The sequence below is a fragment of the Crinia signifera genome, chromosome 6 (genome assembly GCF_055691185.1).
Source record: "Crinia signifera chromosome 6, ASM5569118v1, whole genome shotgun sequence".
NCBI lineage: Eukaryota > Metazoa > Chordata > Amphibia > Anura > Myobatrachidae > Crinia > Crinia signifera.
This window is the reverse complement of record NC_139222.1, coordinates 108509777-108536824: the sequence shown is the minus strand read 5'-3', so window position 1 is coordinate 108536824 and position 27048 is coordinate 108509777. Positions and strand designations below refer to the sequence as shown.

Below are 27048 nucleotides of genomic sequence, written 5' to 3'. Positions count from 1 at the left end.
TCCCAAAATTCCTCCCACTGGGAACTCATTGTTTCTTCCTGTCCCATAGTTTGTAGCCACCCCGGGTTGAATTTCCAATGTCCCTGGCCTTTATCATTTATTCCCGAAAGTTCTATTTCTACCGGAGAATGGTCGGAAATTCCCCTAGGTTTATACTCCACCCTCACAACCTGTGCCAGGAAATTTTGGGACACCAACATAAGATCTATTCTTGAAAAGGCCAGGTGTGAGGATGAGTAACACGAGAACTGTACCGTTGTTGGGTTGCGGACCCTCCAAATATCCGTCCACCCCAAGTCCTGTATAAAGTTGGAAAAGCCCCTATTGCCACTGACAGTTGCAAGGGGAGAGCTCCTCCATCTATCTATTTGTGGGTCTGGGACATTATTAAAATCTCCTGTACAGATAACAGGCACCTGCGGGGACATGGCTACAAATTCTGCAGCTTTTACCAAAATTTCAAACGAGAAAGGGGGTGGGATGTATATAACCAGAAGAAGCATTTGGATGTTATTTATCATACAATCAATGAATATATATCTCCCTCCTGGGTCAATCACCACCTTGTTGCCCACAAAGGGCACTGATTTCTTGACCAAGACAGATATGCCCCTAGATGAAGACGTAAAGGGAGCGTGGTAGGTTTTGCCCACCCATGATTTCTTTAGGGATAGCAGCTTCCCCCCTGTCAGGTGGGTTTCCACCAGGCATGCTATATCAACCTTATACCTTCTAACTTGTTCCATGACAAGGGAGCGTTTGATTTTGTCATTTATACCCCGAATGTTCCATGTCAGTATTTTAACCATTTTTGGGGAAAAATTTGGCTTTTACCCACCATGCTCCCTTCATGAACACCCATACCCGGTACCATCCTAGGTTCTCTGGTGCGGGTGGAAACTCCCCTACACATCTTCCTGCTAGGCACAACCTCTGAAACAATACATTTACTCGTATATACACCTTGTGACCTGACCAATACACATATAAACAAAACAACCATCCCTTCCCTCTACCCTCCCCCCTCCCTGTATACCTCCCCCTTGTTGGCATACTTTATCCCTCCCCTTAAAAAAAAAAAAAAAAAAAAAGGAATGAAAAAAAAAAAAAAAGAAAAAGAAAGAAAAAAGACAAAAAAAAACAACAACCTTTAACCCCTTTTCTTTTGGGGCTTATACTAAAATCAAGGACCACCAATGTAAGGGGAGCTCCCTGGCAAAAAGCTTTAGAATCTAATTATCTGCCATCTGGCGCCCACCAGGAGACCACTTGTCCAGCCATTGTGCTGCGTCTTCTGCTCTGGAAAAGAAAAGTGTTTCTCCGTTTGCAATAACCCTTAATTTTGAAGGGAAAACCATAGAGTATTTCAGGTTACACTTGCGTAGTTTCCCTTTTACATCAAAGAATTTTGCTCTATCCTTCTGGACATCCAGGGCGAAGTCAGGAAAAACAGAAACTTTGACCCCATTATATTCCAGTGGCCCTGTTGTACGTATCAGACGAAGTATTGTGTCTCTGTCCTGGAAGTTTAGAAATTTCGCTATTAATGTGCGGGGAGAGGAACCCGGAGGTAATGGCCTAGATGGAACTCTGTGGGCTCTTTCCACAGCAAACTGGCTGGAAAAGGCTGTCCTTCCAAATTTCTCTGACATCCATTTTTCGAGAAATCGGGTTGCCTCTGTGCCCTCCTCGTGTTCTGGGAGGCCCACAAAGCGCAGATTGTTTCGCCTCATTCTGCCCTCCATATCGGAGATTTTTGTTTTCATTTCTGTCATCTGCTGGGTGAAGACCGACATTTTTTTAACCCATTGTGTATTGGTATCCTCTAGCTCTGAAATACGATTTTCTGTTTCTTTGACTCTTTCATTCACTGCTTTGAGCTCTGTTTTAATGTGTGAAATATCTGATTGAACTTCATTGATTTTCTCGGTGAGTCTCTGCTCGCTGCTGCTTATTGCCTCTAGGACCTGCTGAAGCGTGATTTCGGGGGTTCTTAGCGGGCTCTTACTTTTAGTGGGGGTGGATTGCGGGGTGGAGTTTGGCGTTTGCGACGTATTGCCCACTTGTGTGCGGGCATATCTCTCCAACCGAGCTGCTGCGGCGGTATTGCCTGTTTTGCCCATTTTTCTTATGGGTTGATGGCCTTGTCTGATTTGCTGCACCCCCAACTACCCTGGCTACTTTTTAGAGACAGGGATCCACAGTTGTAGACTGGTTTATTATTTACCAGTCAATGCAGGCAGATTTAGTATATAGGCGGCACCATACAAATTCAATAGGCAATTGTAGTCTTGTGCACACAATCACAATATATAGGGGTTGGCTTGTAAGCTAGCAGTCATATGCAAGGAGACACAAATTTAAAGCACCAGTACTCAAATTGAGATGTACCAGCATATGCAGTGTATTTAACAGGCAAGGGCTTCCTTTCGGGAGCTTTATATACAACTACCGGTTCCGGCTGATGCGGTTTTAGTTAGCCAGCCCTTGCACAGGCCGGCTTGACATTCAGTTGTAGCACTGGTAGCCTTAATGGGGGGCAGATACTTGGCAGTTCTATGACAAGGTGCTGTATGAACTCTGTTCTCCAGCTAGTTTAACAGACGACTACTAGAGGGTACAAACAGTCTTTAATAAACTGGAGCAGGAAGGCAAAGGCAGTCTTTTTCAACTGATAAACTAGAGCACAGTCACCATAAATGACCTTTACAGGCAGGATTTTCAACTTGCAATAGAAGTGTACAAAATATCTATACTGCACCAGTCTCTGAAGTTTAGCCCACTCCTCCGCTCCTCGTCCACCTGCAGCCTTCTGGACTCAGCTAGCCTCCAAGAGGTTGCCTTATTTAACCGTCTGCTGCTTCTCTGGCAGTGGCCACGCAGCATGCAGCCTCCCCGGAGTTTCCGGCTCTCCCTCCCGGCTCCTGCCCACTGTCAGCGTCTCAGCCGCCGTCCCCGTTAGCCTCGCAGCCGCGAGTGTCAGATTGCCGCTTGTTCCCTAGTGCAGCGTCCCAGCGCCTCCTCGCTCTGCCGGACGCCGACACTTCTCTCCTCACCCGGAAGCTGTCGGATCAATTCCGGGTGCTGGGCGCCTGGTCTCTCGCTCCGGCCACCGATGTCAGGGCGGCGCGGGGAACATACGGATGTTTAGCCAGGGAGCTCTCTCAACCTCCTACTCACTCCCTCACAGCCGTGGTCCCGCCCCCCATTTTTGTTTACCTTATAAACTGTAGGAAATACAGGTTGAGTATCCCTTATTCAAATATCCATTATCCAAACTATTATTATTACTATTATTATTATTATTATTATTATTATTATAAACTTACCCCTTGGTATGTCTCTACAAGCATTGCTCTGTAGTTACACAATCCATTTTATGTTTAGTGCCCCTCATGTAACATTTATGTGAATGATATATTACTATGTTTTATGGTAATTTACAATTCACCTTATAACATACAGCTCATAGTTATTTGCTAAGCAATAGTGTCTGCAGGGACTGAATATATGTTATCCTGAAGTTTACAAGATCATTATTACCTCTAACTTCTCTAAAAAACATGGATACTTGTAGTCAATCAATAAGCTTTATCCCCAATCCCTATATATAATTCCTAAGTATATGTTTTTTTCAATGTAAGTACAACATCTTTTGATTGTAATGATAAGATGTAATATATGCCTTCATGTAGTAACTTAAGGCCCCCCATACACTAGTCCGACATGTCCTAAGGACAAGTCGGACCGAATTCCCCTTGAGCTCCTCCGGCACTTGATGTGCCATTGTTACATCCATCCGCAGGGGAGCGTACTGGCCAAAAGTCATTCGAAGGTCGCCAATCGACTCTTATTTATGGGGAACTTGGCAGAGAATGGAGTGGTGCTGATGTCATGTGATGTCAGGTGCCTGCCCCGTGGAGGCTTCGGTACGAATGCGTACGTATGGGGACAACCAGTGTTTTGCTGGGCACACCCACCTTTTTTAGGCATCCCCAAGTGCTAGCCCCCTGACTATATATATATATATATATATATATATATATATATACTGTATATATATATATATATATATATATATATATATATATATTTATATATATATATACAAAATGATCCAGAAAATAAAGCAGCAATCCAAGTTGGTGAACAAATTTCTTTAGTGAATGTTTTGCAGGTATTCAAAAGTTGACGTTTCAGGGCATATCCAGCCCTTTACTCAAGACAAACATGTCGTCTGAATGTAATAAATAAATAGATATGTTAAAAAGGATTACCATAACTAAGCGCAGACCCCTATGTCAGTGGCAGACCAAGCTGAAAGCGTATAGACTCAGGGCGGTCACTTCCGGAACTCACACTGATGATGTCACTGTGCGTGATATGCAAGCAGCGCCTGCCTTGCCGGCCCGTCCCCTTTATACAGGGCAGCCATCAGGGGGACTCCAGTCCCAGGCCCAGAAAGAAAGGGGGCCCAGGACTGGAGTTTATAAAGTATAATTTGGCATAAACAAAGATCACATTTCCTTTGAAGCAATGTAGAGGTGGAGTTATGTGGCCAGTACTGCAGATGCCGACTCACCTGGCTTTCCAGGTGACTGAGAAAGGAAAGGGGGACCTGCCTATTTTGGCAGTCCCTGGCCCCTCACTGTCTGTTGGCAGCTCTGCCTGTATAAAAGTAAATAACAGTAATGAATGGGACGGGAGTGTTCCCAATTCAGTACTTATATCTCTGCCATCATTAGCATAAGAGGATTAGAAATATTCCATGTATTCAGTGGTGGCTGTAACTGTAATATATTGTATATAGAATAATCAATACTGCCATATACATTACATGGATACCTTAACAGCATTATTTCCAATGGAGTTCCCAGCATGTCAGTGGAGAAGGCTGAGAGGAATACAGTATATCTATAGGCTAGTTTCCTATGATTCATTCAAAGCAAAATAACCGCTCCCAAAGTCTATAAAAAATAACAAAAAAGACGGAAAACTAGAAATAGAAGAAAACAAAGGAAACATGGGGGGAAAAATACATCAAAACGCCACACAGATATAAAAACACATTGGCCAGTATTCAATGCCTCAGATTCGCCGTTTTTTTCAGTGAATCTGGCAATTCGCTGGGTTAACGGCGAATTTTCTGTTAGAAAAAACAATTCGCCATATTCAGTGGAGGCAATTCGCCACAAATGAACAGCGAATGTCTGCCGATTCGCCATAAATGATTCTCCACAATTCGCCTGTGATTTTCAATGGGGTTTTTAGTGGAATTCGCCGACAGTATATTCAATGCTGAAATGGAGAACTGCTTTCACCATTGATTTTTGCCATGATTCTCCATTTCACATTCGTCATCTTTTTTAGGTGAACTGGAATGTGATCCTTTAAAATGATGGGGGTTTTTTTTTGGGGGGGGGGGGGTGTAAAAAAATCAGTTATTAAATTTTTTTATGAGTCTTTCTATTTTTTTAACTGGACAAGTAACACAAATATATTTTTAATTATATTTTTTTTTTTACATACCATATGCAGGGGGGCGCTGCTGGTTACATATGCTGTGCGGCTGATTCACTTACATATTGCAGGGGGGCCCTGCTGATCTCAAATAAGGGTTGCAGGGACCCCCTGCCCGCTGGTGGGTGGCATGCAGTGGGGTCTGGCAGCGCAGGGTCATGTCAGGTAGTGCTGGCGTGCAGGAGGTCCCTGCAGTGTATGTGATATCAGTGGCGGGGTCCCTGCAGTGGATGGGAACTAGTATTTCACATCCACTGCAGGGACCCCGCCGCTGATCTCACATACACCACAGGGACCTCCTGCCAGACCCTGCTGGATGCCACCCACCAGCGGACAGGGGGTTCCTGTCAGATCAACGGCGCCCCCCCGCCCGTTCAGTGTTTTGCGGACCTCTGCGGAGGGGAAAGGAGGGGGGCGCACCTGACCTGGAGGAAGCTGCCGCTCAGCAGCCCGGGCACCTCTCAGCCGGGATCCGACACGCAGCCCGCTCTGCTCCCCGACCCCAACAGGTGGGACACTGACAGAAGGGAGAGACGGCTCCAGCAGCAGCAGCACTAGCAGACCTCCAGCTCCAGCAGTCCCAGCGCGGTGATAGCAGATGTCAGCACACTGGGACTGCTGGAGACGGAGGTCTGCTATTGCTGCTGCTGGACCCGTTCCTGACACCTGAGGCTGTGCGGGAGCACCTGGCGGCATCAGCGGGCTCCTCCGCCATGACTCCGCTCCATCCCCTGCAGTGGCAGTATTGCCGCAGAAGCAGGGGAGAGTGCCGGGAGCGGTATTCGCTGCAGGGGGGAATTTTCGCCGTCAGGGGTGGAGAGCCCCTGATGCGTTGAATAGGGTGGACGGGCGGCTGCCCGGCGAATCGCCCTACAGGGAGAATTGCGGCGAAAGTGCAGCGAATCCTACACAGGATTCGCTGGTGCCCGCGATTCTCCACATTGAATACCTGCCATTATGGTAAAGAGTTCCAGTTTATAATTTCATTTAAACCATTAGATTGTATTGTGTTCAAACTAAATATGCACACATTTCTGTCTTTAATAACCTGCCCACTGAGTTGCCGCCTCTAAGGTCGGTTGAGATGTGGTTTAGCTACAGGAAATCAGAGGGACAATTTTCACAAGATGCAAAACTTTGCAATACTAACATGACAGTAACATAACAGTATATGAAACACATATATCATGGGACATGACACTCCCCTTCTCAAATCTTTAGCTTTCATGATAAATCAAACGCTACAATAATGTCCTTTGATGAAGTCCAGAATTAATCTAGAGACCTATAAGACAAAAGAGAGAAACTGCAACAATCAGGAGGGACAAACTTCACAAGACGCAAAGCTTTGCAATAGTAACATGACAGTAATATAACAGTATATGAAACACATATATCGTGGGACATGACATGTATGGATTCAAACTCAGGGCTTCTTCCATTGAAGGCTGCGGTTCTCCTGACTGAGCTGCACCATTCCAATGTTTTTTACCTTGAGTCCTAGCACCAATAGCTGATTTTTCATAGGCATCAGGCCCTGTCAATTTCTTTTGTCTGGTTACTGAGGTCTTATCAAGTAAATTAGTTATTGCTGTATAAAGTGGTACCAAGAGAGGGGGTACTAATTACCCAGGCCCAGGTCTGCTGGAGGGGCCCAGTGGGATACCATTACTTGGCAGTAGCAGCAGCTCTTCTCAACTCAGTACATACTGCTGTGTGCTGGGCTGCAGTTTTGCTAGTTGCAAGAAGTAGTAACTTTTCTGTATTGTATTCCAAGGGTGAATGGCCATGCCTCCCATAATTAGGCTGTGCCCCTAAAAAGTACTGGGGCCCAGCCAGGTTCTCTACTGCCCTGGCTGTATCATGCAACAATTACACGTGTGTCCCATGCTGGCTTCTGCGTCTGTCTTCTGATGAACCTATCTCAGTTTGCATTACTTTGTAGCTATTGTTCTATGATGCTGGCTCCAAACTATTTCAGAACAATCTGGCTGAAATATGCAGTCCCCATGAGGAAGTTTGCTAAGTACAGTGAAACAACAGATAAGAGTTTGTTTGCACTTATCAAAGTAAGAATGGGGAACTGCTAATCCCTGTTCACTCTCAGTGAGCACAAAACTAATTTGCAGAAAACCTTAAGAAAAAATACTTATGCGTCAAAGTTCACTGGGGATAGTCTTCAATACAGAGCTTAACTAAATTAAGGCCACATTTTTTTCATATACATCTTGCACAGTTCACTGATGTAAAACGGAAGATCTTCATAATTAATCTTTGGGTTAAAGAAGCTCTTGCCTATTTTTATGCAGAGTAAAGCATTGATATGTTGTGAAATCTGGATACTTTTATTTCAGTTTTCATGATCCCAACTGTGCTACCCATATTGCCTAACTTCTCAGATTCTGGTGTAGTCCCCTGGAGCCATGGAAATGTAGGTTGCTCTCCCGCATCCTGTCCACTTCCTAGTTAAGTGTTCAGATGTGTGATAATCTTGCCAGCTGCAGGCCTGCTGAAGGGGTGAGGCTAAATGACTATTATTATTATCATCATCTTTTATTTATATGGCGCCACAAGGGTTCCGCAGCGCCTGACAATACATAGATGAGCAAAAGAGAAACAGAAGTTGCCATTCGCCAGCCAAGTCCTATTCTGACCTCCCTGTCTGAGCAACCAATGGCAGCTGCTCTTGGCCCTTAAGATGGATCTGCCTAGGCAACTCAGGGTCAGTGCAAAAAGTCAAAAGACAAGGAGGAGAAAGAAAGACTGGGGGGTGAGAAAGAGGGTTGACAGAAAGAAAAGGAGGCAGAGAGGAGAGTGAGTGGGGCATAGGGATAAAGAGGAGAGAAAAATGGGGGGAGAGAAAAAATATAAGAGATGGGGAAGTGAGAGATAGGTGAGGAGAGAGTAAGAGAAAAAGAGAGAGGATGTCCTGGAGAGTGAGAGACAGTGCCAGAGAGCAAGACAGAGAAGGAGAGAGTTGAGACAGAGAGGAAGGCAGGGGAGACAGAGCAGTAGAGAGAAGAGAGAATTAGGGGAGGGGGAGTAGTGAGAGATGGTGCCTGACAGTAACACAGAGTGACAAAGGGAAGCATGAGATGGGGTTGAGGGAGAGACAAAAAGAGAGAAGAGAGACAGAGGTGAGTAGGGAGAGAAAAGAGGAGAGAGGTGAGATAGAGGAGACTGAGGGGTGAGAGAGGTGGGAGAGAAGGAAATAAAGTAAGAGAAAGAGAGGAGAGAGACAGGGCTATGGGAGAGAGCGAAGAAGAAAGGAGAGAGACAGGAACTGAGGAAGAGAAAAACACATGAGAGAAAGATGAGGGGGAGTGAGAGAAAACAGAGGAGAGCGAGGGGGATTTGGAAGACAGGGAGGGGCAGAGAGATCTGGGGTTTTAAAGGCTTAAGACATGTAACACCTCCTAATCTATACCACTCTCCCCAGAACAGGTTGCACTGTGCCTTGACCCTTTCCCTTCTGTATAGGCAGCAGCACTGTGTACATAAAGACCTGGCAGCAGGTCTCCTAGTAAGCGCAGGGTCGCCGGGTCTTCCGCTGCTGGCATGGAGAGCATGGGACTATGACAGTGCCACTGGCAGGGGGAGAGTGGGACTACATTAAAAAAAATGTCAGAGGATTACCATCTGGCCTTGGGTACCCCCAATCTGTTGCATCTCCTGCACCCTCCATACTGTAGTTATGACACTGCCCATCACAAACCTTTTTCTCAACTGTCTGAACACCTTACTGATGCACTGCCGTTAAGAAGCAAGTCCACTGGACTCCCAACAGAAACAACTGCTTTGTATGGCTTGATATTCACCCTCCAGAAACACCTACTGTACTTCTGGTAAGTGAAGGTGCAGATGCATTGCTCATTACTACCGCAGATGCATTGTGTGACACAAGCACACACACAGATGTATGGGCAGTTGGTCACAATCAGTAGTTCATTTTAAAAGATGCATTTGATTCAGTCAGCTCTATCAGGGATTGCTGGGCAAATTAATGTAGAAATAGACAGAGCAATGATTATCTTATAGCTTTCATCCAACTATATATTCATATGGAGTAAAGCTTGAGAGAAATTCTGTTAGACTTGTCATTTTGATATTACATCCACTGCTCTCAACTGTGATATTATACAGTACATGCAGCTGTAATCACTGTTCTGCTGCTCATAGAGATAGATGAGAAATTAGTTTGCCATGGGGTATGATTCTCCAAACTGTTATAGCAGGTGTTTCTCCTTCCCTATCCTCCATATTAAGCAAGCAGCATGTGTTTGATCATATTTATGCAGAAATAAAGATTAAAGCTGGTCATACACTTGTCCAATTTGGCCACTTTTCTCCCAATTCCGATGGATCAGGTGAAAAGTGGGCAAAACAAATGTATTTCACATCTGGGGCAAGATATAATAGTGCGATTTTTAGGACAGCTACAAAATTGCACCATATCACACATGTCACATTTGCGATTTTCGGCGAAATTTCGCAAATGTAAAGGGTGGAATTTTTTACACAAAGACAGAATTCTCTTGCGATTTCTTGTGGTTTTTAGTAACCTGAATGTGCAATTTTTTGTTAGTAACGGGAGTGTGAGGATTTGCGTAAAAAAAAACAAAAAAAAACTTCCCTGCGAGCATAACCAGCCCCAGACTCACTGAGTGGGTCTTGGTCCCCAAATATATAAAGGGGGGGATCGCGGAGGTCTTACCAAATTTAAGAAACCAGCACCGTGGCTACTCAGCCTTGGGAACGCCCAGCTTTTTTCATGGGGACAACCATGAAATGCTGGGCATTCCCATGTCCGTGCGCCACCACCGTCTCCGTCCGGCCTCAGCCCCCCTCCCTGCTGCGAAGGGCCCGATGACATATTAAATTGCTGAGGCTGTTCACAGTTGGGGTTTGCACATTTCTGCACAGACACAAACCCCGGTCATCGTGATAAAGCTGGCATTTAGATCCGGCGAAACGCGTTGGTACCCCCGCACCAACGCGTTTCACCGGATCTAAATGCCAGCTTGATAAAGCTGGCATTTAGATCCGGCGAAACGCGTTGGTACCCCCGCACCAACGCGTTGGTAACCCCGCACCAACACGTTTCACCGGATCTAAATGCCAGCTTGATAAAGCTGGCATTTAGATCCGGCGAAACGCGCTGGTACACCCCCCCCCACACCCCCGTTTGGACCTTGGTTGCAGATTTGGACCATCTCCTGCTAATTCATCTGACCACCATCTGAAGCATTTGCACATCCTACCCACACCCCGTTATTTGGATGCTATCACTGTTATCGGGACATTCATCGCAAACTGGTTGAGGTTTAAGATCGGTCCTTCATCAACAACATCTTCCAGGACTGATCCCTTCAGCGACACCCGGATATAACACCACTCAGGACTGCATCGGGACACTCTTCAGTGGATCAGTGCAGGTTTAATTCCTTTTGGTCCCCCCACCACCTTTGGTCCATTCATTTTTGCCCCCACTTATCATGTAATACTTTTTATGAGGTTTTTATAATGTTTTATTGTGTAATAAATTGTTAATTCATTCAGTATTGGCTGTTTCTCACTGATAGCGCTGCTTAAACACCCTTTTTGATAATGTGTAAGGGGCACTACAACTATGGGCATAGCGTAAAAAACACTACAACTGTGAGCATAGCTTAAAAAGCACTAAAACTGTGGGAATAATATATACAGGGCACAACTATAATCTAAGCAAACAGCCTATGTCCAAGTCCTGATTATCAACAATGATGGATAAACTCTATATTTAGGCTATAATTTTACTTTCTGAGAAAAATAACATTTACATTTTGTCATACCAATTATAACTTTTTCTCCTCCACAGCTGTGGTATGCGAGAATCATGACTTTCTTTGGAGTAGCACATGGATGAGGTCCAGACATACCTGGAGAGCATCCAAGTTGTTGTTGATGTTTCACTGCATATAGATTAGATAAATTTAATCTAATGAAGTAAATAAATCAGTATTAAACAGGGCAGTCGCAGAGCACTGTTGATGTACAATACATCGAGACAGCAATACATACTGTACAGAAATAGCAAGGATAAAAATAAAAAATGATTATGGGTATGTCATCGTACACACAAGACATATGCAATGGTAAAGTTTCATTTCCGTATTCTTGGGCAATGTGATGTACAGTAATGTGTGAACTTTACATGATCAGATGAACCTGTGCATTATGGGTTGATTTGAGGTAAATATGTCTGATTAAAATCTGGCACATATGCTACTGTCATAGGGCTGGGCAAATTATAAGAGTGTAAATAATATTTTTGAGTCTTTTTGAGAGTACTTTTGTAGTCAATTAAAGAGAAAAAAAGGAAAGGGTGTCACTGTGTGGTGCACAGGAGGTGAATTTCACATAAAATGTAACCTTTATTGATTTCTTTATAAAATGTTGCGAAATATTGACATAAAATATACACAAATTGACACGGACAAACGTATTAAAAAGGATACTCGATCCTCACACAGGGGTTCCCCCGCTGCACTATCTCCCTGAAATAAGTTGGTTCTTCTTAAACAGCACACGCTACTCAAAGTCTCTAAAACATATATATATATATATATATATATATATATATATTTATTTTGGCTGCAGCCTCCTCATGAACAATAATGATTTGTGGTTTATCATCAGTAGAGATTTAGGCCCTTATTCTAATCTATGCGGTACGGCCCGCGTGCGGCCGTACCGCCGATGTTTTGACACTGCACATGCGCAGAGGTCAATCTGCGCATGTGCAGCCCCCTTCGCCGCAGACGGATTTCGTCCGCCGCAAAGGGGGCGTATAGGGGCGTGAGGGGCTTCATGCCCTCATTTCCCTATGTGTACGCCCCGCGTTTCATGGGCGTTCCCATGCAAACGCGGGGCGTATGCATGGTAATGAGGGCATGACGCAACTCATGGGGGCGGAAAGCTGACGTCGCCGGATGTCAGCTCTCAGCCCCCATACAAGCTACCACACGGACGATTGTCCGTGTGGTCTCAGCTTGCGGGAGCTGCTGGGGCGTGCGGACCTGCCTTCGATGGTCGACGACCATCGAATGCAGGGGGCAGCTCCCACCATGGTGGAGGCGTACGCCTCCACCATTTTTATGCGGATCGCCAGCCGTCCGTGTACGGACGGCCGTGGCGATCCGTCTCGTGGGCGGGGCTTGGTTTGTGCGGCCGGGGCACCGTGTGCGGCTCCGGCCGCACCAACCAGAATAAGGGCCTTAATGAGGGGTTTGCAGTGACGTGAGCAGGCACAATGGATTGGTACAATATCTGGCTGTGTGTACTGTTCCATAGCCCCAATTTGTGGGCGAGGGATGTGTACCGGCTCAGACTACTTCCCCGAGTCAGTCAGGTGCAGCATATGGACTGTGTTTCCGATGCTGATCACCTGCCGCTCAGTGGGAGATCGTCAGCCGCAACCGCTATGCAGTGTTAAGCAGGGATCGTGGTGTACACGTATAACACCTCCGACACCTTGCCGCTCAGGTACCAGAGATCAGACGGTGATAGGCGCCACACACCGCTGCTCTGTCAACACGGGCCCAGTGTCGACTGGCGTCCGTGGGTAGCGCTGCCGTTTTAAGCTAAACAGAAATCAAAATACATTCATGGGGGGAGGGGAGCAGGGGGGGATGCACACACTGTGGGTACAATGGTCTGCGTACGCTTCGCAAACAAGCTTCTCTATGAGGTAAAGTACTACCAATGACCACTAGAGGCTACCCGACAGATCAAATTACTCCTTTGTAAAGCTCAAAGTAAAAACGGTACTTGTGTATTATCACGGCGCCCGTCACGTCGCATCGCATACCACTAATTAAGGTACAGATGGGGCAGGCCTCTTCCTGGCTGGCGATTCGCCAGAACGTCCCCGCTGGCGATCCGCCAACAGCCTCGGGAGCCATCAGACTGAGACGCGCGTGCGTCTCACGCGCACACGCGTCTCACGCGCACGCGCGTCTCAATCTCCGTCGGCGGGGCGACGGGAACCCTGTCCATCTCTGCCTCAGGGAGACGGACAGGGTTAGGGGGTGTTGGGGGGGGGGGTGCGGTCAGGCGGCAGGGAACCAGGGTAACTGCCGACAAGCCGGCGGGGACCCGGGGGAGCAGCTGGAAGTGCCGTCGGAAGGGAACGCGCGCGCCACTCGTGCGCGTGCGTCCCCTTCTCGCAATCGATATGGCGCTAACGGGGGATGGCGGCTGGCGTCGCCATCGCCATCCACTGCCAAGATGGGACCTGCCACCTCTGTATGCGATGGCATGCGATGGACCCAGTTTTCGGCTTTTCCCGGGATGAGTGTACAATTTTAATATTGCGTCGCATAGCATGCCATTATAATGGCATGCGATGCGACGCGATTTCAATGTTAAATGCCCACCCAGACCCAATTTTTAATTGTATCCCCACCCTGATGGGTAATGACAAGGTTAAATGCCCCCCCATTGTTAATGCCACCCCACTATCAACGCCAACCCGAAGCGTGGAGAGCGAAGCGAGCCCGCAAGGGGCGGCGGTACGCGTCCTCCGACCTTTTCATACCCCCACTAATCACATCGGCGTGGAGTTGATTTTATATAGTGTGGCGAGCGCAGCGAGCCACCGAGCCCGAAGCGCGGCGAGCGCACGCGCATTACTTCACAAGTATTATGCGTGATCTCGCCACACTATATAGAATCAACTCCATGCCGACGTGGATAGTGGGGGTATGAAAAGGTCGGAGGACGCGTACCGCCGCCCCTTGCGGGCTCGCTGCGCTCCCCACGCTTCGGGTTGGCGTTGATAGTGGGGTGGCGTTAATAATGGGGGGCATTTCAACATAGTCATAACCCATCAGGGTGGGTGTACAATGTAAAATTGGGTCTGGGGGTACATTTAACATAGGAATCAGGATCATATGGCATGGCATGCGATGCAACGCGATTTTGTGGTTGTACAATGCCCTGCGATGGAAATCGGGGGCGCTGTGATAATACACAAGGACCGTAAAAACTGTCACAGCTCAAAGTAAAAGTACATTGCAGAAGTTGTCATTTTGATGGGCTTTTAACTAGTTATATAATAATGATGATGATGGTAGATGTTTTTTCTAGGAATGAACTGCACTGGACTTGTTGCGGTCTTTGTGCTAATGCTGTGACCAATTCTGTTCATACTGCGAAACCCACTTGCATCTGTCTCAATCCTACTTTGGATGCACCATCGCAACCAACATCAAAATTTGCACCAGTTATACCACAAACATGGATTCTCTATCTGATCATGTCGTCCTGTGTGAGCATTTCTGTATCTTTAGATGCAGTAGCTGTCAGCACATCCATCCATTGGGACTAGTGGAGGCTCCACTGATTGGGACACATGTAGTTTCATTTAGATGGGTGACATAATCACTGCATGCATCTCTAACTCAGACCCCCCCTCCCCCCCCCCCCCCCCGGTCTGCATTAGAGGGGTCCTGCTACAGGCATGGATGCTTCCATCTGAAAATTTACTTATTTAGAGACATCTGTAATTTAATAACATAGCTCCCAACTTTCAGATACCGGTGATCGGTAGGCTTGCAGCACGTGTGCGCCAGAAAAAGGTGGCATGTCATATGCCAGGGGGTGTGGCCTTGCAGGGATGCTGCCGCCGCAAGACACGCCCCCATTTCCCATCACTATGGGGGCATGGTCAACACTGTGTAAACTGTTGGCCATGCCCCAGCCCCTCTGTCTCACTGAACAGATGCCGAACAGAGCAGTAGCAGGCAGGGGGACTCACCACTCCCCCCCCCCAAACACGGGGCAATGTTGGCAGGATGTGGGGGGTATGTTTGAGGACTGGACCATCATTGCCAGTGCGGCCCTCTGTCAGTCCAGGCCCTTTACCCCAAACTTTCCTAATACTATATTAACTGTTTTAGAAACTTAAGTTTATGTGCTGTTAGTGCTTCTTTTATTGCTTTATGTGCTCTTTGTATCTTCGGGACTGATTTAGGAGATGCGGTCATTTGGTCTACAGCATTGAGGTCGACAGTCATTAGGTCGACACCATTAGCGAGCGATGCGAGGGGATACGGTGCACTTTAAACTGTGTCCATGTCAACTGTGTTGACATTCAGGTAAAAAAACCTGTGAAAAACCCCATGTCGACCTTTTGACTGTCGACCTAGACAATGTCGAACTAATGACCTGTCGAACTAATGACCTTTCAACCTAGAACCATGGCGACCTTTCCCATGTCGACCTTTTCCCATGTCAACCTAATGGTGTCGACCATAATGCTGTAGACCAAATGATCCCAACCCCTGATTTAGAAGTGGACAAAAATGGGTACATTTACTATGATGAAAGTTCTATTGAAGATAGGATGTTGCCCATAGCAATTTATCAGATTATATTTATTATCTTTTAGACAGTGCTATATAACAACACTATGGGCAACATCCCTTCATCAAAGCTGATGTGTGTGCAGTTGAGTGATTATGGCTGCTTTGTGCATGCATTCCACTGTTCTTGCAGTGGTGTCCACAGTGCAAATTTGAATGCAGTTTGATTGTCAGTCCGTGAGCATTTGTGGGAGGTACTCACAGTGAGCATCTGAGTCCCTGCACAAACATACACACATTTGTACACCAGGGGAAGGGCTGATACTTGCCTTACCATATAGTCACTGATGCATACTGTACGTGTAAACCTAGTATAAGCCAGTGGTGGATTTTACCTATGGGCTACAACACTGCTGCCCTCCCAGGTAAATCTGCCACCCTGCTCAGTGTGAGTGTTAGCAAAGCCAGATGCAGTCTGTGAGACTACACTGGCTCACTGTGACTGGCAGTGAATTCCTATTGGAAAACCTACCTGTCAGTTACCCGCAAGACAGGAAGTTACCCGCAAGACAGGACCCATTGGGAGTTTTTTTTTCTCTCACTGGCACTGCCAATCTGAGCTGCAATGAAGAAATCAACTCCCTGCCTTTCACTGCAGCCCTAGTTGGCTTCTATGGGCTGCAGCCGAAGCAACCCATAAAAGAAAGGATTTTGCACATGTGCAGTACCTTTGCCGCTACTTCGGAAGTGCTGGGCCTGACCTCTGGCAATTACATTGTACAGGTGCCATCACTGGGGCATCGTGGTGGGGACAAGGTGGTAGGATCCAGTCAGCGCAGCGAGCAGCAGCCCCCTCGTACATCCAGGTAGGAGTTGCCACTGGTATTAACATATAGGGTGGGATTCTCTAATAACCGTGGCCGCACATCGGCGTGATTTGCATTGTTAATAATCGCATATGAACTAACATATGCAATTATTAACGCAAAGGACAGCTCTTGCATTAAGAGCTGTCCTTTGCGCTGTGGCCAGCGATGTGCAGTGCGTCCCCCCTCCCTCTCTGGACCCTTACCCAGCTGCCAGGGCTCCGCCTTTTCCTCCCTGCACCAGGAAGCAGTGCAGGGAGCAGGAGGTCACTGGTGAGGGGGGTGGCGTAACACACCGCAGTGAAACCCCGGCGGTGGGACTTTGCTGCATATGAAAATTTGGTAAACCCCGAAAACTGGGTTTCTTGCATCTCGCCTATAGTCATAGACACATGTGTGTGTGTGTGTGTGTGTGTATATATATATATATATATATATATATATATATATATATATATATATATATTGTAAGACAGTGGCAGGGAAAGTCATAGACGGCAGGTACCTTTCCCCTTGAATCCTGTCTTATGGCATATAGACTGCAGGCTGTTTCAATCTGTGTGGTAAGCTCCGGCTTACAAAGGGTGTTCTGTCCTGGGCTGGTAATCAGGAGAGCACCTGATTCTTTAAAAAGGAGTCAGCCCTCTCCATAGGTCTCTCTCTCTCTCTCCCTGGGTGTTGGAGGCAGTAAGCTGCTGCTAGAGAGAGACAAGGCTGTAAGTACTGCATTACTTGATCTATATCTGCTGTGTGTCCAGTGTCACATAGTGTGGCCCTGGTATAGAGAGGGACGTTTATTCTGTTTAGTTAGAGCTCAGACGAGCAGGTTTTATTTTCTGTTTTGCCTGAAGTGTAAAGGCTGTTTTTTAGTTTCTTGCTCTGAGTGCTGCAATAAACTCAGGCAAGCCCTGTTTTGGACCCAAGCCGTGATGTCACTGTCTAAATCTGTGCCAAATCCTCACCTGTGCCTACCCGTTTGATGCTAAAACCCCACATAATATATATGAGGGAGGTAGTGTATGGATGTACATATGTATGTATGTATGTATGAGGGAGGTAGTGTATGGATGTACATATGTATGTATGTATATAGATGAGGTAGTCCCTCTCTGCTTTTCACCAGTCCTTCGGTCCATCTATGCCTCCCACAGCCCATTTGTCTTTCTATGCCCCCCGTCTGTCCTGTCCTCTAGTCAGGTAGTGTGTCTCCTGCTCACTCCCCCAACTTTCTCTCACTGACTCTCCCTCCCCCTGAAACTATCTCTCTCTCTTGCACTGTTTCTCTCTCCTTTCCTGACACTTTGTCTCTCACTCCCACACCTCTCACTCTCGTGCTCCTTCCCAACTCCCTTCTCTGACACCCCTCTCTATCTCTCTATGGGCGGGATGTTATAACATCCGCGGCCCCCCTTCGCCGGACATCGCATTTTTAATAACGGCATATGCTATAACATATGCCGTTATTCATGCAAGGGACAGCTCTTGCGGTAAGAGCTGTCCCTTGCGATGCGGTGCCGGCACTGGACTTCCGGGTCTGTGACCCGGGAGTCCATCTGCGCATGCGCAGACCCCGGCGCCGGCCGCAGGTCACGCTGGGAGGGATCCGTGACGGATCCCTCAAACAGCGCTGCGGTAAGAAGCCCATAGGCTTCTGCAGGGATTCGCCAGCTTTAGCTGGCGATTCCCTCCGCAGCGCTGACACTGCGGAGGCGCCATATAGCATATAGAAATGCGGTAGAAACCCCGAAAACGGGGTTTTTACCGCATTTCTGCTATATAGCATCCCGCCCCATCTCTCACTCATCTCTCTTTTACTCATGCCTTCTTATTCCCTAGCACCCTGTCTCTATCTCTCTCTCAATCCCTCGTATTCCATGATACCCTCCCTCTCTCCCTGACCTCCCTCTATCTACCTCTTTTTCTCACTTTTCTATACCTCTCTCTCTGACCCACTCTTTGACTCTCACTCCTGCCCCCCTTTGGGGCATTGTTGTGACAACCATGGGGGCTTCAAGATTTTTCCTTCGGGCCCACAAAGCCCGAGTTATGCCCCTGGATAATAGCATTAGCATAGGGGGTTATTCTCTGCTAATTTGCAGATCCCGCCACCGTCCCGCCAGAGTCAAAATATTGCAAATAGCTGCAAATCCATATACAGCTCACCAACTAATGATGTTCTCAGTCTGTGCGTAGCCCAGGACCTACTTCACCGGTGCGATAGAAACAAGCTGATCCAGGCTAGAGCTGACTGAATAACAAACCCACACTTGTGCACAGGGGGAGGGCTGATACTAGCATTAGCATAAAGTCACGGATACAACTAGATCAAAAGACATAAACCAATTGCAGCAGTGTGTGACTCCAAATCAGCCACCCTAGAATCTTATGCTTCTTATTTTCCTTTACTGTATTTTCTCATTGTTACTGTCACTCTCCAGGAATCTGACTTCCTATGATTTGCTGTCACACAACTTCATTTTCTTTTAAAGGCTTTTGTCACAGAGAAAAAGTAAGATGATAGGGCAGCAGCAGCATCTACAGGTTTCTAAGAGAACATGTAACCACAAGGGGATACGGTCATTGGGTCACCGGCATGTTGGTTGACAGTCATTAGGTTGACACCATTAGGTCGACATGCATATAAAGTAGGTCGACATGAGTCCAGGTCCACATGCAGGAAGGTCGACATGAGTCTAGGTCGACATGGGTTGGGTTGACAGGGTCATTAGGTCAACAGTTGACATGGACACTAAAACATAGCACCATGTTCCCTCGCATAGATCCAATCCCAGGATTTCGGGATTAGACTGCCCAAGTGCAGTCTAATGCTGGGCAGCTGCGCAGGCCACATTATCGCACTCGCACATCGCCACTCTCCTCCTGGCCGACCACCCGCTCTGCTGCCGCTGCCTCGTACCCGGAGGTACCAGGCACCCCCGCACCACTGCTGTCTGCCCTGCTCCAGACTGCCCAACAATTTAAGTAAATGTGTGGGCGGCCGGTGTGGGTGGATGGGCGCTGGTTTTTTTTTATTAGGAATGTCAATCCCGGTAATCCCCGGTAATGCCCTGGGATTGGTATCCCCAGCAATGACTTTCCGAACACCCTGTAGCTTCCGTGGTGCAGCAGCTGCATCCTCCTGCAACATAGACAATAGGGGCAGGCAGAAGTACACCTAAAAAGAAAGGCAAAGGCACAATATACAGTATGTGGGGCAGAAGGCAGAGTCACATATGGGGAAGGGGCAGAAACACTGATAGAGAAGGGGACAGAGAAACAAGCACATAGTGGAAGACAGACATAGTACATAGTACATAGTAGACATAGGACATAGACATAGGACATAGTAGATCAGCTGAGAACCGAGACTACGGTACTTGTTTCCTAGCACGGCCACAACGATTTGGATCTCGGGCATCGCAGGTAAAAAAATCGCGTCGGTCGCATTGCATGCGGCCAAAAAATCGCATGCGATGCGACCGACGCGATGCCCGCGATTTTACATAGGGAACAATGTAAAATGCCTCAATTGACCCAATGAAACATAGGGAACAATGTTAAATGGCCCACAGACCCCAAAAATCCCCCCTGAAGTGTGAAATGGCCCCCCCAAAAATTGTTAACACCACCCCACGATCAACGTGAACCCGAAGCGTGGCGAGCGCAGCGAGCCCGCGTGGGGCGGCAGTACGCGTCCTCCAACCTTTTCATACCCCCACTATCCACGTCGGCGTGGAGGTGAGAATAGAAAGTGTGGCGAGTGCAGCGAGCCACCGAGCCCAAAGCGTGGCGAGCGTAGCGAGCCCCGCGAGGGGATGCGGATACCTTCACAGGTATCCGCGTCCCCTCGCGGGCTTCACAGGTATCCGCGTCCCCTCGCGAGGCATTTTACATTGTTCCCTATGTAAAATCGCGGGCATCACGTCGGTGGCATCGCATGCTTTTTTTGTCCGCATGCAATGCGACCGACGCGATTTTGACCTTTTCAATGGCAAATCGCGGGCATCGCGTCGGTCGCATCGCATACCATTAGAAATGACCCGCGATGCCCGCGATTGTGGCCATGCTAGGAAACAAGTACCGAGACTACTGTAACATTTATAGGGAACTTTAGCCAATGGTGGTCAAGGAAGAAAGGAAAAGTCATTACAACAGGTGGGCTGACTTATTGCCAGTAGATGTAGTTGGAAAATGGAAGAGCAGTGAAAGCAGAGATGCTGTCAGACACACAGCACTGGGGGGCTCCTCTGAGAGAGTGACCCAGGCAGGGCAGTAGAGCACCTGGCTGAACCCTGGTACTTTTCAGGCAAGACCTAATCATGGGAGGTGGGGTCATACACCCTTAGAATAAAATGCAGGAAAATAGCACTTTAAGCACCTCCTTGGACACAGGGCAGCCTAGCAGCAATCGCTGTGGTGAGAAGAGCTGCTGTAGCTGCTGCTGCCAGGTAATGGGGCCCCAGTGGGCCCCTCCATCAGATATAGGCCCTATTAATTAGTAAAACCCACCTTTTTGGTACCGCTGGACCCAGGGCACATGCCCACTGTGCTTCTCCATAATGTAGCTGAACTAGGACAATTGATACTGACTGCAAACTGAGTATTTTCAATGGTCAGGCTGCCTCTGAATCAGAAGAAATGTGTGGCCGGTATCACCAGCTTTGGGGGATCCTGTTGGTTTGAGCCATTTACAACTGCACAACCCTCCATCCTACAGTACCATACCATAAAGACTTCTGCTTACTGTATGTCCTGTACTTGCTTCTGGCTGCAACTTTAGGCACAGAGAGCAAATAGAGGGGGCTGGTTCTTGACGCAGCATCAGCATTTGCATGTTTTCAAGAGAACACTGTTATGGTAATGAATGCAGAGGTACAGTAAGCAGATACAATGGTGCAGCAGCTTGGCCATCCTGCAGCATAAAGAAAGGGGGCGGGCAGAGGTACACATTATAAAGAGGGTAAAGGCACATTGGTGCTGAGGCACACATGGCGAGTCAAGCAAAATCCTGTCCTTTTCTAAATGCCCATTTGTGAAACCTGTTATATAACTGTAAATATGCACCAATGCCATGCATATAACCACATACTGTACACAGGAGGTTTATACAGTCTACACTGATCAGCCAATTATATCTAATGACAGAGGACACCCATCTGAACTAAATGCCCCCCCCCCCCCCCCACCGCGCAGTGTAAACCTGCACATGCGCATATTCGCTTATGCATCAACATCAATCGCCGTAGCGAACCAATCAGAATGAGGGCCTTGGTTTACTAATGGGCAAAACCATGTGCACTGCAGGAGGGCAAATGTAAAGTACAGAGAGAGTTAGATTTGGGTGAGTTATTTTGTTTCTGTGAAGGGAAAATGCTGGCTGCTTTATTTTTACACTGCTATAAAGATTTCAGTTTGAAGTACACATCCCACCCAAATCTAACTCTCTCTGCACATTACATCTGCCCCACCTGCAATGCACATGGTTTTGTCCATTAGCAAACCAAATGCTTTGCAAACCATCCTGAATCAACCCCCTATGGGTAGAATGCTGCTAACCTGCCCTTTATATATTAGTTATATGCTATGAGGATGGATGTGTGCTCAAGAGGCACCTGGAAAGTTGAACATTGCACGTACTTATAACCCCCATTTGTAGTTATACAGTAGATTCAGCAGACAACAGGTAGAGTACTAGGAGGACTACACTAATGCGTCTGTATAGAAGCAGAGTCATGAGAGATAGAATGACAATCTAAATATGCAAGAGTGCCATCCCTGAATTACTAATTGATACTAATGCCTATTCAGTGTCTGTCATAAACACTGAATTGTCTCGGGTTGTTGCTGTCACTTGTCTATTTACTTTCCTTTATAATGTATAGCTCTTTTCCAACCTACCGATTCACACTGTATAACACTGATTTTCTATCTCAAGCATCTGCAGCAGCAGTAGCCTTGGCTTCCTCTCAGTTTGCCATATGTCAGATCCTTATCTGTCATCTTGATGGAAATGTGCACTAAGTTGACTATGATCTTTATTGCTAGTAAATTAAAATGCATTTTATTTACAGATAATGCAGATAATGTTCATGCTGGGACTGTATTGACAATTACTGACTTGGCAAATATGCAATGTTAAAAGGTATATGAAAGACCGTCTACACTGTCTATAAATGTACAATGGCCCTCATTCTGGTTGACCGCAGCTTTGTCGGTCATCTAAACGCCGCCCACATGAACGACCGCCGCAAGCAATTCGATTCTCCCCGCACCCATGTGAGTGGATGTTTTGCATAAACATCCTTTCATAGCTTGCATGCGGGGGCTAAATCATTTGACGGTCGACGACCATCGAATGTTTTCACCAAACAGATGCACCTCTTTGGTGTCTTAGATCTGTGGCATCCCTGTACGGGAAGAGGGTAGGCAGCTCACAGTACATCCGCTGATGTCAGCTGCCTGCCCGCTACACCCGCATCACCCAGCGTTTTTATGGGAACACCCATGGGACGCGACCACGGTTTGGCCCACCGCGCCTTCGATCTGCACTGCTGTATGCGAGTGGACAGTGAATTATCAATTTGCCGTGCCTGCTCGCACAAAGAGGCTTCACATGCACACAAATGCTAATGCGCAGTCTCTAAATATTGCTTTCCTGTGCGAACAGTTAGATTAGAATAACCTCCAATATGCATGCTGTGGTCTGGTCAGTGAGTTCCATCTGTTCTGGAGAAGGGGAGGAGCCATACATCCGTGTCACACTCATTCATAACTGTTTTCTTTCAATGACACTGACAATACCCATAATCATCTGTATTCACTCCATCTGAGCTGGACTGCAGGGTTTTCCACACAATATTAACCCTCTGCTGTAACTTACTGCATAGGACTGTATAATTACTGGTGTAGATACATTTAAGAAGGAATACACACTATATAAAATATACACATACTGTACAGCTCTATACTGTACCTAGGTTTGTGTGGATGTATCTACCAACTGTGTGCATCATAGTTATAGGCTAAATGGGCCAGGTAACTAATAAATTCTATATGAAATTTATTAAATATATGAAATATAAAACATATGCATTGAGGATGGTATTTAAAATAAATGTAATAGTAAGTACAAGTAATAGCTTTTTGTTATAATTGCATTTTTTATTATCACAACATAACAAAATAATAAAACAATAATCACAACGCAAGATTTTAAAAGTCACCTTGAAAATCCATGAGCATTAAAAAAGTCTATGTAGCAAACAGCTACAAGTACTGTAGGGCACAGACTTTGTACCATTAAGCTTCACTCACCTGTTTCTGGATTCACATACTGGAACAAGGTTACAGACAGAAAGAAATAGGAGTGTGAAAAAGAATGAATGAATCAGAGGAGAGGCAGGAAAAGAATAAGATGAGCAGACAAATAATACATATTACAGAATATAGGAGAGAGCCCCAGCGCATCACAGCGGGAAAGAGCTGGGAAAGAAAATATGCAGTAAGGGGTGGGGTGGGGGGGAGGAATAAGTGAGTGGGCTAAAGGAGGCAGGTTCTGTGAATGAAGATAAGACGACTATGAAACAGGGAGAGACAGATGCAGACAGGAGACAAGGAGTAAGTAAAATGATCATGGTCTCTACATAACAAGTCTGTTGCAGATGTTTTTTTGGATGTGGGAGGTTTCCACTGACCAAAGCCCAGGGATCCATGTCTGCTCTGCGCTTCGTGGTCCGACTTATATCACAGTTCCTCCTCAGCGCGACAGAAATATCTGCATCTAATAAGTCACACAATAGAGATTGAACTCTTTCAGCTACCGCCGCGCACTTCTGCGCCATCCCTACTTGCGCACCATGCGCTTTAACGCAACTGCCCAGGCTCTTCTGGCGGAAGGTGCGATTTACCATGAGGAGCAGGACTCGGTGATACCAACTACCGCGGCGATGAACCTGACCAACATCTCAATCAGTCATATTATGTCCGATAGCGACCTGGACGTCAACACGGACATCTACTCCAAAATCCTGGTCACCATCATCTACCTGTTCCTCTTCGTCGTGGGCTGCACCGGGAACTCCATCACCGCGTACACTCTGGTGAGGAAAAAGTCTCTGCAGAACCTGCAGAGCACGGTCCACTACCACCTGGCCAGCCTGGCCCTGTCTGACCTGCTCATACTGCTCCTCAGCATGCCAATAGAGCTGTACAACTTCATCTGGGTCCATCACCCCTGGGCATTCGGGAATGCAGTGTGCAAGGGCTATTACTTCCTGAGAGATGCTTGCACCTATGCCACTGCCCTCAACATTGCCAGCCTCAGTGTGGAGAGGTACATGGCCATGTGCCACCCCTTCAAGGCTAAGAGTATCATGTCCAGGAGCAGGACTAAGAAACTCATCACATTTATCTGGGTGGCTTCTTTTCTGCTGGCAACTCCGATGATATTCACCATGGGAGAAATCTATTTCTCAGGGGTGGAGAACCCAGAAGACCTGGTCTGTACCAGAATTGTGGACATGTTCACTTTCAAAACTGTCATCCAGGTGAGTCCTGTCTCCCTGGGGAGATCACTACAGTATGAGGCTTGCAGTAAGGTCTTGCTCTATGTATCATGTGTTTCCCCTGATCTTTCTTCTTCACCTTGACCCAGCCTATAAGTAGTTTTAAGCGCATGACATTTCCTAAGATATTTAAACTTTTTGCATTTTAATTATATTTAAAATTCCATGATATAATACTATGAAAACTTTAACATGTTATTTGAGTCTACTGTTATACTTGTATAAAAATGGGGATTAGGGCATTGCAGGTTATACATTTAATGTTTATTGCATAAATGTTGGCTAGAATATCATTGTACAGGTGTATTCCGTTATGTTCCAGTTTATATGGTCTACAGTAAGGACGTTACTGAACAATTTCCTCACTACAGTACATACAGTATCCTCCTTTTCTTCTTGATATATACACCTACATGAGCCCATAAGAATCCATTGGAATTTCAAGATGCTTTTACATCAGTTACATAACATAAATCAGATTTTATTAGAATGTCAATTGTCCAGATGCAAAATACACTATGAAAGATGGCATACATGTATTAGATTGGTGTTGGGTCTGTCGGATGCAATGCTTAATGGTTTAGCAATATATACCCCAAACTTATTAAATCCAATAGATATTTGGGTTGTGGGAGATATGACTGCTATTGCTGTATTAGAGAACATCAAGGCTGATTGACAGTTCAGACTTTATGGAAATTCTTCAGCAGATACTTTTAATTTTGTTATAATTAGTCATTAATAATAACATAATATATGTACAGTACTGTAGGGGATGCAAGTGTGATATACATACAAAGCAAAGTGAAGCACATCTTTATTGGTATTAGCATAAAGAATATACTGCACATCGAAAAAATGAGTTCTCAAGCTTCCGGTTCTGTATACGCTTCTACTGGCAATATGCAGTGACACATAAATGAGATTACAACCAACATCTGTTTATACAACTGTCTGATACAATATGGTCAAGACACTGCACTGTGATTTATTGTAGTTAATAAATATAATATACTCTAATGAATAATACCTTATCTTTTCTGCTGTCATCTGGTAGAAACTTAAGCCTAGTGTATATGAAATATTAATTCTAACCTACAGTCTATTTGTTAACTGGAGACTTCAGTTCCAATGTATGAATTCAATTTGATGTAATAGTAATCTCATTCCCCCTCTCTCCTCCTATCAGTAACAGATGCTGGCCAGGGGCTGGACAAGTTTTTAACATTGCTGCAGTCAGAGCTTAAAGTGGTCCTGGAAAGGTGGCAGAACTCTTTTCTCCTAACACCGACCCCCCTCCCCCCATTAAGCAGAGCCTAGACTAGTGCGTGGGAATTTGTGCCCTACCTCTGATAAAGGGATAATGGTCCCACAAGAAAAGTGTGGTCACACAATAGTAACTCCAATTAGAATTACAACACACACTATATATACTAATTTAACCGCATATAGTGCCCTTAATTGATATTAATTCACACAGTAGTGTCCCTTATACACATAGGGCCTTATTCAGATCTGCGTGCATTCGCACGCAGTTCCAATGTTACGCGGCTGCGCAGGCGGGTATCTGCGCATGTGCCGGCGTATGGTGCATGCACCCACGGCGACCTTTCGGTTCGCCGGGTGCACGCACCCATGCCGGGTTGGGGGGGGGGGGCGGAGATGGGTGGGGGGCGCCGGGCTGCCCCATTAGTATATATGGGAATGCCCAGCGTTCCATGGGCGTTTCCATGAGAATGCTGGGCGTTCTCA

General features: G+C 46.5%; 1 protein-coding gene and 1 long non-coding RNA gene across 2 annotated transcripts in view; one reads left to right on the top strand and one right to left on the bottom strand.

The window, feature by feature from the left end:
* The window catches only part of LOC146007976 (uncharacterized), a 58482-nt gene extending 33303 nt beyond the window's left edge, over positions 1-25179 (bottom strand). The window contains exon 1 of the long non-coding RNA XR_014444436.1: positions 24047-25179. This is a non-coding gene — a long non-coding RNA (uncharacterized LOC146007976). The remainder of the gene's footprint in view (positions 1-24046) is intronic.
* NTSR1 (neurotensin receptor 1) overlaps positions 24274-27048 on the top strand; it is a 187574-nt gene continuing 184799 nt past the window's right edge. Inside the window, exon 1 of the mRNA XM_083146794.1 lies at positions 24274-25278. Coding sequence (XP_083002920.1) covers positions 24589-25278 — 690 coding nt within the window. The 5' untranslated portion in view covers positions 24274-24588. The remainder of the gene's footprint in view (positions 25279-27048) is intronic.